At 24.7% G+C, this 18,067-nt stretch overlaps 1 protein-coding gene across 1 annotated transcript in view; it reads left to right on the top strand.

Moving 5' to 3' along the window:
• Window positions 1–18,067, top strand: part of LOC111637385 (nephrin-like) — a 72,471-nt gene that overhangs the window by 45,316 nt on the left and 9,088 nt on the right. The window contains exons 8-11 of the mRNA XM_023382858.1: window positions 3,011–3,041; window positions 6,516–6,589; window positions 17,149–17,243; window positions 17,351–17,488. Of these exons, the coding sequence (XP_023238626.1) occupies window positions 3,011–3,041; window positions 6,516–6,589; window positions 17,149–17,243; window positions 17,351–17,485 (335 nt within the window). The 3' untranslated portion in view covers window positions 17,486–17,488. The remainder of the gene's footprint in view (window positions 1–3,010; window positions 3,042–6,515; window positions 6,590–17,148; window positions 17,244–17,350; window positions 17,489–18,067) is intronic.

An 18,067-nucleotide genomic window follows, 5' to 3' on the forward strand; every position in this document is an offset into this window, starting at 1 on the left:
GATTCTCAGCCGTCCACTAGTACACTGGCACAATTTACTTACATGGTACTTACGGTTTACTTATATTAAGACCGTTTATTTATGTGGGACTTATGTAAACTGTATTAGTAGACAATTTAGTACTCTTTTATTGGCACACAAGTGAACTATCCATTTAACAGATAACAGTTTTCTTTTGTCTACTAAGGCCTTTGTACTAAAAATCTTTCTCCTCATCCTCCAGCAAGCAGAAAGATTGGAATTTTACTTGCATTTTATGCAATACAGTTTTATATTCATGATCATCTAGCAAGGTCTATTAAGGTCAGGACATAAGGAATATAGTTTAATATTTAGATAAAAATTGCCACATAAATGCTGTTTAAAATACTAATACTTCAAGGCATCATCTCAAATAATGATTGCTTAAAATTTACAAATTAAAATACTTTTTATTGCATCTGTTTTATAATTTATAATGTCTTTTAATTACAGAATGTGAAGCTAGATTAGCTGCTGCAAAACATTGTTTATTTTGCTCTAAATTGTAAGCTGCAGTAATTTCGAGTTTTAGAAAAATTTGAGTTGAATTCCATAGCAATAAATGTGAATATTCCATAGGGAATTTTAAAGATGAAGTGCTTTATTCTGCTAAAATTTCAATTGTAACATACACAAAAATGCTTTTATATTTTATAAAAGGCTTAGAAATGTATAAATTGTTGTTTACCTTTTAAATAAATTGTCTGTCTTCCAGTTATTCATTGAAATGTCTATTTGCCAGATTTATCCTTGTAAAAACAAAAATAATTTTAAATCAATAAAAGTATATGACCACAACACTCATTCAACATGTTATGTTATTTTTCTTCAAAATAAGCTAATATATTTTTAAAATGTAATATGATTAAAATGAAATTTTCATAATAAATTTTATAATATTTTTTCATGTAATTAAGAATTAATAACAATAATTATGAGTCAATAATACACTACTGACCATTAAATTGCTACAAAAGGAAGGAAAGCAAATAGCAAAATTATGTTTATTGTACACATACATACAATGAGAGGAAGACATGATTAAATTGACAGGTAATCTTGAGGTACTGTACATAGCACCTAGCATATTGTACCTTTCATGCAAATTTCGCGTTTGTTGCGTGCCGCCTTTATGGTGTAGCAATTTTAATGACCAGCAGTGTAATTATTATTATCATCAATTAAAATAGTTTTTGAACAGAATTCATATAAAATTTATTACATTTTTTTACAAATTTTAACCAAAATTATATATACACACATAAATGTTATTAAATTAAATTAAATTTGTATTTAATTCTATTTAACTGTTAACTCATTATTTGATTTAATATATAGATGGCAAAAATGTTATGTAATGTCTTATTGCACTTGAACAACGATTATATAAATTTTTTCAAACATTATGAAATCAGCATCTGGCTCAACATTGGCCGAAGTGAACAAAACCACTGAACAATGGTCACGGATTTGCACACCACCAACCAGTGCCATGTAAAATTTTGTGGTATCCAACAACTAAATAGCGGCCAGTTTCGATAGAAAGTCCTCTCGGGAGGTATTCCTCTTGGTAAATCACGTGGGCGATCTGTCCACCTGTTGCGTTTTCTTAGCCCATCAATCCAAACCAAATCAGCATGTAAAACTATCTATATTACAATGTGTTTCATATGTTTATCTCCAACTTCAATTTCGATCTTCTTCAGTTGTATCCCGAAGTATGGCATGACACTTCAAAGAATGTGTCTTTGAATAGCGAAGATTTCACTCTTGATAGATGATGACATCTTCCATAATCTTTAGGTTGGTTTGGTACACTGTTCTCGAGATATCTCCATAAAAATATGTTCCAAGAATTCAAATGTAGAGAACAAACAGCCCAGTTATTCCTTTCATGGTTTTTTCCATAAAGATACGTTGAAGTTAAGTAAGCGTATTGATCATGTTATCACTTTGTATAAACGACTTAACATGTTGATTTGAATTCTATTTGAAGCACATTCTATATCAGTGTTTCTCAACCTCTAACGAATCGTCGACCCCTTCAACGTAGTATCGCCCCCTTCACTTCAAAATTCCGATGCAGAGGACCAAGGCTAACGCCAAATTCGTACTGCATTGAACAGACTAATGACTAGTATAATGTTATTTGTTTAATTATTGTACGATATAACGAATAAAATATCTAATTATTCTTAATATAATGTTTTACTATATCGCCCAGAAAATTGTTTTTCGCCCTCAAAATATAAATTGTTACAAATCGCCCCCTCAACATGGAAAAACGCCCACATGGGGGCGATATCGCCCCCATTGAGAAACACTGCTCTATATTATAACGCGTGTAATACGTTTGCCCAAAACTCGAGCTTTGCAACATTGAAAACACTTTGTAAATGAATTGACCAGTCTGCATGTCTTCACAACTGAATTAATGAAAGCTAGCTTCATGAAGTTAGCTTCATCAAAGATAGTGCCAATCAAACGAACTCGAAGACTTTGGAGGAGGGCGAATCATCTTTAGAATGTAAAATCTTCGCTAATTTTAGAAATGATCTTCGAGACTTCATACTAAATTCTGGGATAAAATTGTGGATATTGAAGTTAAAGATATAACACATCGTAATATAAACAGCTTCGGATGAATATTTGAATGGTATTTTAGGAAAATACCTTGTTTGATTGTAACAAAGCATTAAATTTGTAAGATCTTAGATTTTTTTAATGTTTTATTATTAATAATTTGATCTTTATAAAATGGTTTTTTAATTTTATAACTAAAATATTTATTGATTATAAAGGTAATGCCATAGAAAAGAAATACGGCACCTCTCTCGATTAATAATATAACATATTTAAAATTACATATAAAAATTGATTTATAAATTATTTATTATCGGATAACTTATCTTAATAATATATCAAATTATATTATTAATATAAAAATATTTTTAAAATTTTAAAACAATTATTTTTATTATATTTACAGTTAACACAGTTAAAAGAAGGCACAGTGAAAAGTAAGTATGAAATTATAATTATATAACCCTACTTTTATAAATAAATAATATATTAATATATTGTATATGCATGTGTAGAATAATAAATATAATTTTTTTAAATATTTTAAAAGATTTTAAAAAATATTGCTTCAATAAAAATCGTATTAAAAATTATTAATAAATTTTATTCTAAATTAAATATTTTAAAAAAGTAATTTATAATATAATTTAATGGATCTTCGCTTTTATTTTATAACAAAAACATATTTTTAATGGAAAGATTAATATAAAAATATATTATAATTTAGTAGAGTAAAATATTATTTAAACATAAAAATTCAAGGAGGAAAAAATATATTAATTTTAAAATAAATTTTTAAAGCTGTTACAACGAAAAAAACAAATCATATAATTACATTAAATAATTTGATAAATATTTCAGAACTAATATTTAAATTAAAGAAAAAAAATACATTAGAATATTTATTAAGATATTATGAAGAAAATTGAGTAAAGATGTTAAATTTTTTAATGAAAGTTTTTACGAAATAGCAACAATATTTTCTAACCATTAAATTAATATTATTATTAGTTTTATTTCTTCTCCATTAAAAAAATTTACTACAGTCCTTAATCTGTAATTTAAATATCTTTACTAAATTCCTAAGCATCTTTATGCGGAAATTTAATATATTTTACACCCGAAACATTTTATTATCCTTTAAAATGTTAAGAAAAATAAATATATTAAATTTTTTTATCTTGAAATTTAGCGATATGTTACTATAGAAACTGTTTGAAGACTCGTAAACAATCCATTAAAATATATTAGTAGAAGGATCAAATTACGAGCATAGAATACATTCAAATAAATTTTAACTGAGGGGAAAAAATATTATGTTATATTTCTTGTCAAAAAATAAGCCAAAACAAATGTCATGCAGGTAAATATAACTAAAGTATGACAATGAAAGATTGTATAAGTTTTCTTAAAGCAGAAAAATAAATATGAAATTTCCTTACTGTATATATTTTCATGCATAAGATATCATCTAACAAAAATATATTTTTTAATTTATTAAGTTGTAATTTATTAAGTGACATCCAAAATCATTTATCATTAAATATATTTCTTCCAATTACAAAAAAAGTGAGAAATGTAGAGGAACCTCTTTGATCAATCGATAGAAAACAGATAAATTTCTTCAGTAAAATCTTAGTTTCTTAAAATTTGAATAAATACCATCTTCTTATATTAAAAGGATTTTTTTGGAAAAATGCTCGTAAAAAATTTTTAAAGTAACATTGATGTTTGATTGCCTACCGATTATGTTTTCTGTTGCTAGTGCGTGTACGGCTTCTGTGACAGATCCACGTCACGATTTGTCATCCTTCAAGCTTGCTGACTAGAGTTACCATGGTAACTACGGAATTTCCCCCAATAAGAGTTCCTTTAATCCTTGCATAACTGTCTAGCTGAGTTAGATAAGACATGACCGATGACATAGTAGGTGGATGATTTTTCTTGGTGGACAGCTTGATGACGTTTCTCACTGACTTCAACAATGTACAGTTCCTGAGTTTCTTATATCAAAAGGCATTTTATATATTGTGTCAAAACTATAATAACTATATATATATATATATATATATATATATATACCTTTATGTTTTTTCTAATGTTTTCTATTGCCTAATGTTACAAGAAGAAAAGGAATCATGGTTTAATGTTATGAGAAAATAACATTTATACAACATATTTACCGATAACAACAACATGTTTTTTTCGATAGTTATAATGCATTTCCATAAAAAATAATTGCTTTAGAGGACCATAAATCTTCTGCAGTACCAATTCAAACATAGATATACGTTTGTAAATGAACACTTTCAAAGAATATTAATGCAAAATTACCATTTACTATCCAATATTACATACAATTTAATATTAAAATTAGAATATTTATTCGTTTTTTTACAAGTATTCACAACGTTAAAATTTGAAGTAATAAAAATAAATCATGCATTTTAAGTACTATCAAAACATATAAATATTTGTTATCGATTAAGTAGGAAATATTTTTTAAAATAAATCAAATAAAACTAATCTACCTTAAACTCCAAATAAAGATGAAATGAAGAACTGTTTGGTTCAACCAACGGGGAACTTTTATCTTCTAGTTTTTCTCCACTACTTGCAACTAGTCATAAATCATTTTGTCTTCAGCTTGATCTACAACGAAGTTGAAGTTAGTGCACAGCACACCATTGAGAAAGATCTAAGAGCTTCCATACGTTGTATACACGAACATTTCTTCAAAATAAACACTATTTACTACTAAAAAAAACATATATTTTATAATGATGTTTTCTTTTGTTTTAAAAAATTATATAACTACCTTCAAAATACAGTTATTTAAATTACTACCGCTAAAAAAACCTTACCCAAAAACCCGAATTTTTTATTTTTATTTTTTATATTTTACAGAACTATAATTTAATTTTTAATTTCTTTGCCATAAAAAATTGGATTATTTTTAGTGTTTTCCGATGTATTTTAGTTGGATAAATCATTTTTAGCGAGTTGAAAGTCAGGTTACTATACTTAGAAAAATTCTTTTTTCTCTCCTAAGGAATCGCGTACCACCGGTTGAGAAGCAGCAAATGAACGTATAATTTATATTTATGTGTATTAGGAAGTCTATTGATTATATGGCAAAAGTCTGTATTAAGATATTAATAGTTTAATTAGTAAAATTGAAATTTTACTTACTATGAAGAGAGTAATTATAGAATCTTGCGATTAAATACCATACAAAACATCTCTATTGTTGAGTGAAAATCAATACTGAAACATCTGTCTAAGTACTTGGAAGGAATATATATACTCTTTATCTTAGTAGACACTTTACAAGTTTCGAGTTACTAAATAAATTAGAATATAAACCTAAACTTCGGTATACGTTAAAAGAAGAGAAGGAAGGAAGGAAGGAAAGAGAAAAAATTAATTTATTAACTCATTTTATCAGCATTTTTATTCATTGAGACGAATCAAATTAAGGATTTTTAAAGTTAATCAACAGAATTTTTATTAAAATTTTTTCTTATATATTAATATAAAAATGTTATTATTTTCTATGAGTACAAATTTAATATTTTTCTCTTAATTGTAAGTAATATTTTAATTTGATCTGGTTAATTTAATCTGATCTGATAAACTTAATTTTTAATGAATATGTGCAATTATTACGGAGAAAAAATATTTAAAAAATTGTAAAATAAATTTGTCAACAAATTAATTAACATTGGAAACATAAATCCAAGTAGGACTAATAAAAGTAAGGGTGTTAATAATTAGAAAAGTGGCTAAAACGAAGAAAAATATGCATAAATGCAAAGAAAAACAATAAAAAAGAAACAAAATCATAACAAATATTGTCGAGAAATTGTGTGTTTGCTCGAATGGCTTAAAACTTTTAATATCCGTTGCAGAGAGCCTCAGGAAGATCACCAGTTGCGTTTACGTCCATCTCTAGCTGATGAAAAGTGTCCTGATGTTATACCGGGTAAGAAAACGGAATTCCCCTGTGAGTTAGCAAACATTATATATATAAGATAAGTGATTCGACCTGAAAATATTTTAAGCTCTGATATTTATAGTATATTAACTTAATATCGTTGTAAGTAACTTCAATCCTTTTCATTAAGTCATAGCGATAACAGGGTAATTCCTGTTATCGCTTGCATGACTTAAATATAGTAATTAATTGTAATTCGCAATTTATTTAAATTTTCTTTTTTATTATTCTGTATTTTTGAATTTTTTAGAGTGTTTTCTCTTGATTTTTCTATAATTAACGATTGAACTTTTTATGAAGTACCAATTGTAAACAAATCGATTTTATGTTATATATCTTCATTTTAAACACCTTGACTTTGGAATCGTATAGGGTAAACTGGTCTAATCATGAAAAATGGAAGATTTTACTTTCCCCATCCATAATCTGATATCTTCTCTTTCTCCATTCAATTCCATTTATCCAACTGCTGGAAATGTCGGGCTGTGAAACGCCCAGTTACTTTTCAATCAGATGTTAACGGTTTTGATCTGAGTTTTTATACACCAGAGAAAATCTTTTGCTATTTGCATTCTCCAACCTTCTCTCCATAAAACTTCTATTATTCAATAACTTCAATATTTATTTATAGAGAAGAGAGTTTCGATAGATTCAAACAATTCTCTCTTCCTTTTTTCCTTTTTCTTCTTCCTCCTCCTCCTTCTTGCTTTCATCTTTATTTTCTTTAACTAATTTCCTTAAAGAAAATATTATAAAGATCTTGTAAAATTTTAATTAAATTTCTAACTCAAAAAATTAACCAAAAAATTTATAATTATAGTTAATATATTCATAAATTTCATGAAATTTTGCTTATTATCTTAAATTTTATATTGTATGATAATGAATAAATATATTCTTTATTTTCTTCGCGATAAAGTTTATTTAGAAATTTAATTTATTATCCACATTTTTCTACAGAAGATTGATTAATAAGATTATAGGTTATCCGTGTAATCTAGTTCTAAGAAAACTATCAATTTTAAATTAAGAGAGTGATGCAGAAAGCATTGATTGATGATTTTCATTATGTTTATTTTGATTATAAACTTCCTCAATTTAATAATAATAATAAGAAAAAAGATATCGAGAAATTGTATATCCAATGTAACAAAATAGTGTAACGCGTTTAGAATCCCTGAGTAAATCTTGGAGAAAATCGAATTTACGATTTTCTTCTCAAGTACGTGATCATGATAGTGTGCAGAATGCACTTTCTCAGATTGTAAGGAGTTAACGATTCTTTTGCTACCTATCTGAAAGGTATCTTAATGCTAGTATACGTAGGTTACTTTCATAATATATATTACTTTTAAAATATTTTTTAAACATTTATTATTATGTTTATCAAGTTTTTGAGAGAGTCATTTGTAGAGCCATTGTTCAAAAATTGTTATAAATTTAACTTGAACTTTACAGTTCATATTAAAATGAACTAAGTTCAATAATTAATACATATTCAGTACTCTAGTACTAAATTTACATTGTGAAATAATTAATTAATTTATGAAATAGTTAAATATTTACATAATTTAAATTACTTTTGTTAAATTAATTTTTATATAATTAATATAATTTAAATTACTTTGTTGTTAATTACATCTTCTATCTTCCTCTCTTCACGTTATTTCTGGTTGTAAGGAGAGAAAAATTTTTTCCTACCTTAATCTAGTATAAGTAGATTATTTTTATTGTTAATTTTTTATTTATTTTCAAATTTTATCAGAGTTTTTGTAACAAAAATACTTAAGTCTTTTTATAAAAATTAGGTTAAATTTAAATGTAAAGACATTATTTGTTCTTATTGTCTCGAACTGAATTCAAAGTAAACTATAAATTTAACTGAAAAATTCGATACTTCAATTCTAAATTCACATTATTTTTTAATTAATTATTTATTTATCGTAATAGGAAATCACCTCCGTTGTAGTGAGATACATTGCTTTAATTATCCACATTTAAAAATAATAATTGAAGAAATTATGTATTATTACTTTTTGTCATTAAACTAAATAAACAATGACATTTTAACAAGAACACGTTAATTATTTTAATGAACAAATCCAGAAAAAATTTATATAATCTCAATATCAAGGTTGGATTTCTATGAAATATCTTAGAATATAAATCTTCCATCGAGTACAAGCACTCAAAAATGTAATGTCAGACATCCTCCTGAGTTCCTCTATCTCTCTACATTCACAACATAAATGAAAAATGGAAAATTGGCCTTGACGTTTTGTACAAATGCATAAATTCACATTATTTTGAAGCGAAATCATAAATTAATTTATAAAATAATTCGAAATTTTGATAGAATTTAAACCGCTTGATGATAAAAATGCATAAATTGTCTTTAAAATTTTATTGTAATTAGTGCCTAAAATTTAATTTTCATTAATTTAATTGTTAAAAGTTTAAATTTTTTTAAAATCAAAATTAACAAGAAAATGAATGAATGCATTCGTATTTTGATGTAAAACTATACGCTGGATATCAGTTTCTCTGATAGAACCTATTGACTGAAAGAATAATAATTTTAATTAACTTCAAAACAATTTCTTTCATCTAATATCATGAAAAATGATATAACATATTCATTACAACTAAGATTATACATTACTCTGTTTACATTCGAATTATTAAATTAAATAAAGATTAATTTAGATGTAATTTAAAGATTAACGAAATTTATTGAATTAAATTTAATAATTAAAAGTCAATTATATTTAATATATTACTACAAAATCAATTAATGATGTGTTCAGTATATTAAATTATTACTACAAAAAAGTTAATTTAAATAAATAAATTTATAAAAATTGTAAAATAAACGAGGAAAAATTATTATGACATCGTCACAATGCCGAGCTGCAATTTTGAATCATATTTTTAATTTATTTAATTTAAAATATACTCTCGACCTCAAATTTGTAGCGTCTCGCCCTTGTTCATCATGCTTTTCCTGATAACAACAGAGTCATGCTGGTCATCTATGTAAGTCCATTCTGGGAAAAATTTTTGAATTGAAATCACGTGATTTCCGGTCGAGACTGAAAGTTCCTGAACTTTCAGTCTCGACAGATAGACAGCCGATAATTTTTTTTCAAATTGAAGCCCAAAAATTGTTTAAAAATATTTTTTTTATTAAAAAATTAAAACAAGTTTCTATCAGATAAATTGAATTTGTTTTACTTACAACACTATTTACAAGTATACTTACTTACCATTTATCTCTTAATATGCATCGTTTGTATGCAGTTACAAGTTTATTTTTTGAATTTATTCGATTTAAATGTAAGTTTTAAATTGTAGAATTGTGCCATTATATCATTTACTTTTCATCCCCTCATACTTTAATATTTCTACATATCAATGATGGGTCTTTCACTTTCAACTAATCCCACTTCTTGAATTGCTTATGACAACGATTTATCATTTTTAGACTGCATATCAACCTGGAGATAATAAATGGAAATTCTTTCTCTCATTCATGAGATTTCCATCATTTTCTTGTCATGTTCTTTGTTCTCTTTCTATTATCATGCAACTTCTAAAATTCTGATTTTTGTTTTCTTTTATACAAGTTTACTTTATTATAAATGAAGTTTATCTTGTGTTTCTTTTCTTTTACTTATTAATTTTTATGTTTTCTCTGACATATTTAAAGCGCACGTAAATTATTTTTTTCTATGCTTAGATGAGATCACTTGTTTAAAAAATGGGAAAATATTAATAAATTTAATTGATAAATTTAATATATTTTTTAAAATAGTAACAAAATACATAATTTTAAATTTATTTTAATTATTTATTAATTTTATACTGTTGTACAATATCGTGAAATGGTCAAAAGTATTTTTGGGAATCGCGTGCTACCGATTGCGAGTCTAACTTACACATTCTGATAAATGTTGTGTTAAATAAAATGATTAATGGCATTTATTTTAATTTTCTAACTAAATATATTGTTTATAGATTTTATATTTTATACTTTTTTAAATTTATCGATAATTCAATTAATACTAATCCAAAAAAGAGAATGAAATAATTAATGAATATTGCATATATTCAACAATTTAAAAATTTCCTTTCGTAGAAGAAGAAAATCAAATTTTCGTCTTCTACGCAAAATTTAAATACATAAATAATTAAAAGAATCTTAAAATATTTATTAGAATAATCAGAATGCTTAAATTTTCATAATTTACGTAAGAAATTTAAGTTTTTGAGCGATGTTTTTATTGAGTTTTTAAGGAAAGCTTTTTTTTTTAAAAATCAAATAAATCTTTATAAAAATTACCAATCACTTAAATTCTTATAAAATAAACAGTTTTTAATAAAATATCCTTTTTAAAATAAAGGAAAATTGTTGTTAGGTAGTGTTTCAGTATGCACTTACTAAAATTGAAAATGCAACTAAATAAAAATATTTAGAAGTAAAANAGGAAGGAAACTTGGAACAAGACCAAAAGAACACAAAGCGGCAATAGGATTGAAAAGAATGGAATCCTCATGGTACCAACATTGTAGTGTTAAAAATTGTATTATTGACTGCATTAATGTAAAAATACTGTATAAAATAAAAAATGTAGTTATGAGATGTATTGTAGAACACTACTGTATTTAATAATTATGTAAATACCATTAATTTGAATATCGGAGTCAGCATAGATGCATGCTGGGATGTGTTGATAGAATATAAGAGTGTTGATGATGTAAGACAGAATAACCACTGATGAGGCTGAAAAAGCGAAGTGCATATGGTGATGAAAAGTTTGAATAAAGTAAGAAATAATTATTAACTTCAGTTTTCCATAAAATAGTTTTAAATATTTATCCAATCTTATAAAAAAAAAGTAATTTTACTATTTTAGATTTTCTGAAGTGGTTGTAATTTATATAGCTTTATTCACGCGTGAATAGAAACTAATTTTGTTAATGGAAGAAGAAAGAAAAAATCGAGATTCAGATAGAAAGCACGTGTTTGTTTTCGGATGGGATCCGAACCCACATCCTTCATTAAGATGACAAATGTAGAAAAGAAAAAAAACGTGACGAGTAAGCTACAGGATCGGTTTATCTTATCATCGTATGGGACTCTTAACTTTATATTTTCCTAACTATTTAAAGGATAGCGATAATTATTGAAAAAAAGAAAATTCTGTGTAAATATATACAATTTTTAACGGCTAAAAAACAAAATATTATAGTTAAAGATAAATGATATTCATATGAAAAATTATTCCATAAATTTTAAAGCAAATGAGACAAATTTTCAAGAAGTTATTGGCTTCGTTGCTTAGTTTCAGTCATTCTTCATGAGGAAACGAAGTCGCAAACTGACTACTTTTTTCCATAAGCATTAGAAAGTGAAGAAAATAATCCGACATTTCCTTCGACAGTGAACTTTTTCCTCTTCTTTTTCTAAAAAAAGAGGAAAAAAAGCGGGTGAATATTGGAAACTTTCCAGAAATAAATACAACTAGTCATAAGGATTTATGTTACAGATGCGAACCGAGAATAGCTCAATATTTAAAGTTATAAAAGTAAAACAAATGTAAAAAAGTAATTAAAATTTTGTTATAATATATGTAATTTTATAAAAAGTTAATAATAAATTTATATTCTTTAACGTTTAATAATATATGTTAATATATTATTAAACGTTAAAGAATATAAATTTATTATTAAAGTGAGTATTATTAAATATATGAATTGCATTTTAGTGATATCTTTTACGTTTTAATTTATTAGTATATAAATGTACTTTAATATATTAAAATAATGCATTTAGTTCTTGTTTTTTCATTTGTAAACATTAAAAAATTATATGTTTTTTTATTTGAAAAAAAAATTAAAAAATCTAAATTTGTTTTTTCTTTCAACAGTGATTGAAGAATTTGGATGTTGTGGTTTAGGAATGTTTGTAAAATTGTTTCGTTTTATTTTATTTCTTTCTTCTTTTCACAAAATTCTTTTCTCTAATGCAGTTATTTTTATTTTATTTATAATGCAATTACATGCATTGTATATTGTATACTCAACCTATTTGTTAGATGTATCCTGGATTTGTTATTCAAAATATTTTAAATTAAAAAAAATAAAACTAATTTAAAATGTGAAATAAAATAAATAATTCAAATGAACATTTCTTAAACTTAAAATTTAACATTTTCAATCACTTTTAAAGTTTAAACATGAAATAGCTATATATATAAAATAGAGTTTGTCTGTCTGTTCTCTATACATGTCTAAACCCTTTGATCTATCTGCACCAAATTTCTCATATTTACTTTCTTGCTCCAGTGGAAAATATAGGTTTCTATGAAACCTGAACACGCCATCCACAGATTTTATCCCCCTATCAACTCATAAACCCGTTGACCCATCTACATAAAATTTTTCATAGTTAATTTCTAGAACCATGTGGAAAATATAGACTACTATGAAACCTGAATACCTAATTCCCTGATTTTATTCCTTATCAAATCCTAAACTCTGACTCATACTCAACTCCATATACACCAAATTTTTCATATTTACTCTCTTGATCTTTATTGGAGGACACACTATCATTTTCCTTCATTTTTATCCTCCTGATCTTCGTAATATATGTAATAATGGTGGGATAATAATCAGATTTTTAATATAATTTTCATTTTCGTGTTTGTCCTTATTACTTTTCACCTGAGCAGCACCAGACAGCTCTGTTTCTTTATTATAAAAGTATATCTTAAGAATATACTTTTATAATAAAGAATACAAAATAAATATGAAGAAAATAAACAAAAAATTTAATTATTTATTTATAAAAATAATAATATTTTATAAAAATTATTAATTAATAAATGAATAATAAACAAATCAGATACTTATACAGTGGTACCTCAGGTTACGAACGCCCCAGCATACGAAATTTTCAGGATACGACATGAAATTCCAACATATTTTTGCTCCACGATAAGAACAAAAACTCACCATACGACGTTACATTAGTTCGCATTTTTCATTTGTTTTTCTTACTACAGTTATTTTTTTTAATGTATTACTTGGCTTTAATTTGAGTATGTTTTTCGCGTTGGAACGAATTATTTGGTTTTACATGTAATCGNAAGTTATTGGCTTCGTTGCTTAGTTTCAGTCATTCTTCATGAGGAAACGAAGTCGCAAACTGACTACTTTTTTCCATAAGCATTAGAAAGTGAAGAAAATAATCCGACATTTCCTTCGACAGTGAACTTTTTCCTCTTCTTTTTCTAAAAAAAGAGGAAAAAAAGCGGGTGAATATTGGAAACTTTCCAGAAATAAATACAACTAGTCATAAGGATTTATGTTACAGATGCGAACCGAGAATAGCTCAATATTTAAAGTTATAAAAGTAAAACAAATGTAAAAAAGTAATTAAAATTTTGTTATAATATATGTAATTTTATAAAAAGTTAATAATAAATTTATATTCTTTAACGTTTAATAATATATGTTAATATATTATTAAACGTTAAAGAATATAAATTTATTATTAAAGTGAGTATTATTAAATATATGAATTGCATTTTAGTGATATCTTTTACGTTTTAATTTATTAGTATATAAATGTACTTTAATATATTAAAATAATGCATTTAGTTCTTGTTTTTTCATTTGTAAACATTAAAAAATTATATGTTTTTTTATTTGAAAAAAAAATTAAAAAATCTAAATTTGTTTTTTCTTTCAACAGTGATTGAAGAATTTGGATGTTGTGGTTTAGGAATGTTTGTAAAATTGTTTCGTTTTATTTTATTTCTTTCTTCTTTTCACAAAATTCTTTTCTCTAATGCAGTTATTTTTATTTTATTTATAATGCAATTACATGCATTGTATATTGTATACTCAACCTATTTGTTAGATGTATCCTGGATTTGTTATTCAAAATATTTTAAATTAAAAAAAATAAAACTAATTTAAAATGTGAAATAAAATAAATAATTCAAATGAACATTTCTTAAACTTAAAATTTAACATTTTCAATCACTTTTAAAGTTTAAACATGAAATAGCTATATATATAAAATAGAGTTTGTCTGTCTGTTCTCTATACATGTCTAAACCCTTTGATCTATCTGCACCAAATTTCTCATATTTACTTTCTTGCTCCAGTGGAAAATATAGGTTTCTATGAAACCTGAACACGCCATCCACAGATTTTATCCCCCTATCAACTCATAAACCCGTTGACCCATCTACATAAAATTTTTCATAGTTAATTTCTAGAACCATGTGGAAAATATAGACTACTATGAAACCTGAATACCTAATTCCCTGATTTTATTCCTTATCAAATCCTAAACTCTGACTCATACTCAACTCCATATACACCAAATTTTTCATATTTACTCTCTTGATCTTTATTGGAGGACACACTATCATTTTCCTTCATTTTTATCCTCCTGATCTTCGTAATATATGTAATAATGGTGGGATAATAATCAGATTTTTAATATAATTTTCATTTTCGTGTTTGTCCTTATTACTTTTCACCTGAGCAGCACCAGACAGCTCTGTTTCTTTATTATAAAAGTATATCTTAAGAATATACTTTTATAATAAAGAATACAAAATAAATATGAAGAAAATAAANTACAAAAGAAAATAATATAAAACTTACTTTAAAAAATAAAAAAATATGAAGTGCAAATGATTTATTTTGGACAACTAAGCAACAGAACTATTAAGAAAGAAAGATATTCTGTCATGTAGGAGTTTGCTGTGGGAAAGATTTGGAAAGTATCCAAAATCTCAGCTATAATTTAGAAAACAATTTGATCTAAACTACCCTTGACCTTCTATATATATATGTATATATACTGTTAACATTGTATCAAACTAATTACATCAATTCCGAAGCTATATAATATATTGATATCATTATTTATTTGCAAATTGTCTTAGAAAATATGAATTTAAAGTATAAAATTATTATTAAATATCTTTGAAATTTTATTTATTATTTAATTAATGTATTAAATTCTTAGTTTTATCTCTTATAAAGTGTAAAAGGTTAAAAGTTTAATTTAAGAACGGCTGAATTATTATCCCTTTGCTCAAAATAATTTTATAGATTTTTTCTTTAATTAAGAATTCAGCAATTTACTTCTTTTCATAAAATTAATTAATGTTAAGCATTGTTTAAAGTCATTATTATTGATATCTTTATTCAACTTAAAACATTAAAATCTAAATTATGCACCAGAAAATTCACAAATTTTCTAAAGTTTATGATTTATTTTTGTTGTCTAAATATTTATAAGAATTTATAATTAAATAATTATTATCTTAAATGAAATCATATAAAATAATGAAGAGGATAATTATTTAATAATATATTTTCTTAAATATTTAAAAAGCATAAAAGTAATGCACAAACTTTAGAAAATTTGTGAATTTTCTTGTGCATAATTTAGGTTTTANGTAAATCACGAATCTGCATGCAACCTCTTATGATCCTCTCTCCGCTCCTCCAATAAATTTTGTTTTTATGAAGACTCTAAAATTTTACGTATTATAGGAAGTGAACGTTATAGAGAAAAAAATGTTTCCAATTTTTCTCTTTGCTAATATATATGTATATATATTTTTTATTTCTTAATAAACCAATAACTTTAATCAGTATCACATTTTATATAAATTTAATTACGTTATAAACATTTTATACTTGAATTTTTTGCATTAATTTTTGTTTTATATCTTTTATAACGATATAAAAATATAATATCAAATGTACTTTTTAAATTGGAGCAAAAATAAGTATCAGGTTCTTTACTTTAACTCGAATATAAGAAGTATATCAAGATACACGATATCTACTATTGATAGTTTTTCCTTTTATAAAACGGGAAAAAAGGCTTTTCTGAAGTGAATTCGGAGTTTATTTTATCTTAAAAGATATGAATTTCGAGTTTATTTTTTGATAAAAGTATGGTTTCCCGAGTTAATTTTGTGCTAAAATATATTTAAAATTTCATAATTGAAAAAGCTGACGTCGTTGTTGCTTGACTTTTCCAAAATTATTTATTTTTTTTCATACTGAATAATTGTTAGATTGGTTCGAGAGATATTAAGGAGATGAGGAAATATCTCCCAAACCAATAGTCCAATTTTCCTGAAAATTTACAGAAAAATTTTACCCTATCACAGAAACCTTGATACAAAATTACAGAAATTTTTGGCAAACGGCATAAGAGTTATTAATTAAAATTTAAAATGATGAAAAAATTCGTGCCCCATACAATAATATCTATACATACAAAAAAACACGATTTTTTTTGCAGTTCTCGACATTTAAAGGTCCACCGAGTTCAAAAATGCAAAAACATTGAGATCGATCGCCATCCTTTCCTCTGTTATATATAATAGCCAGGAAACTAAAATAATGCTATTAATATAATAATAAAATTTAAAAAAAACATTATTTTACTAATTTCAAATACTAATTTAATTCTAAAAATTAAACGATTTTAATTCTAGATTACAAAATACAGAATAGCGAAGAAAAACTTCTAGAAAATAATTTATTACAGACAGAATTTACGAGTAATCAAATGCCCGAAATTAAAATAGAAGTAAGTATTTAATTTTAAAAAAATTCTCTCACTTTTCAATTAAAGATCAAAGATTTATTTTATGATCTTTCAAGACTTTTAACATTTTATTTTATTTATTTATTTAGGATGAAGATAAAGATACTTACCATTTCGTTCATTCACCAACGAACAGTATTGAATATCCCCAAGGTACTAAACAAATGAAAGTACCTATCAGCAGAATACGACAATGCATAGAGAAATTGCAGACTGAAGTTTAGAAGGTAATTATACACGATTCCACTTGTCGTTTATGATTTTTTAAAATCATAATTATGGTATTTATTATTAAATATGTAGTGTAAAATCTAAATATTCTAAGAAAAGTACATAAATTTATATTATTATCTACTAGACTATTTAATTAGTCGATAATGCAAGTTATTAATTAGAATAAAATTTTACATAAGCCGAACCTGCAATAACGAACACCTGTAAACAGCGGCCATTTTTTAATGTTTTCATCAGTGGTCGTTGTTTAGAAGATTGTATTAAAATTTTTATAAATTAATTTATTATTTAAAATAAATAACTTAAATCTGTATGTAATATATTATCTCGTACTCAAGCAGGAGATAAGGTATTTAATATGCATATTTTTTAAAATATTTAAATAAAAATAATAAAATTTGGATGAAATAAAGTTTATTATAATATTTAAATTATTTAAGAAAATAATAAATAAGTCAAATCTGTATAAAACGAATCAATTAATATACTTCTTGTAATCCCCTATTTAGCGATATTTGATAAGTTTATTTTTTTAAAATGTAAATAAAAATAATATAAAAATATTTAAAAAT

This window comes from Centruroides sculpturatus, unplaced genomic scaffold, assembly GCF_000671375.1.
Source record: "Centruroides sculpturatus isolate CEXI.00-Female unplaced genomic scaffold, Cexi_2.0 scaffold830, whole genome shotgun sequence".
Classification (NCBI taxonomy): domain Eukaryota; kingdom Metazoa; phylum Arthropoda; class Arachnida; order Scorpiones; family Buthidae; genus Centruroides; species Centruroides sculpturatus.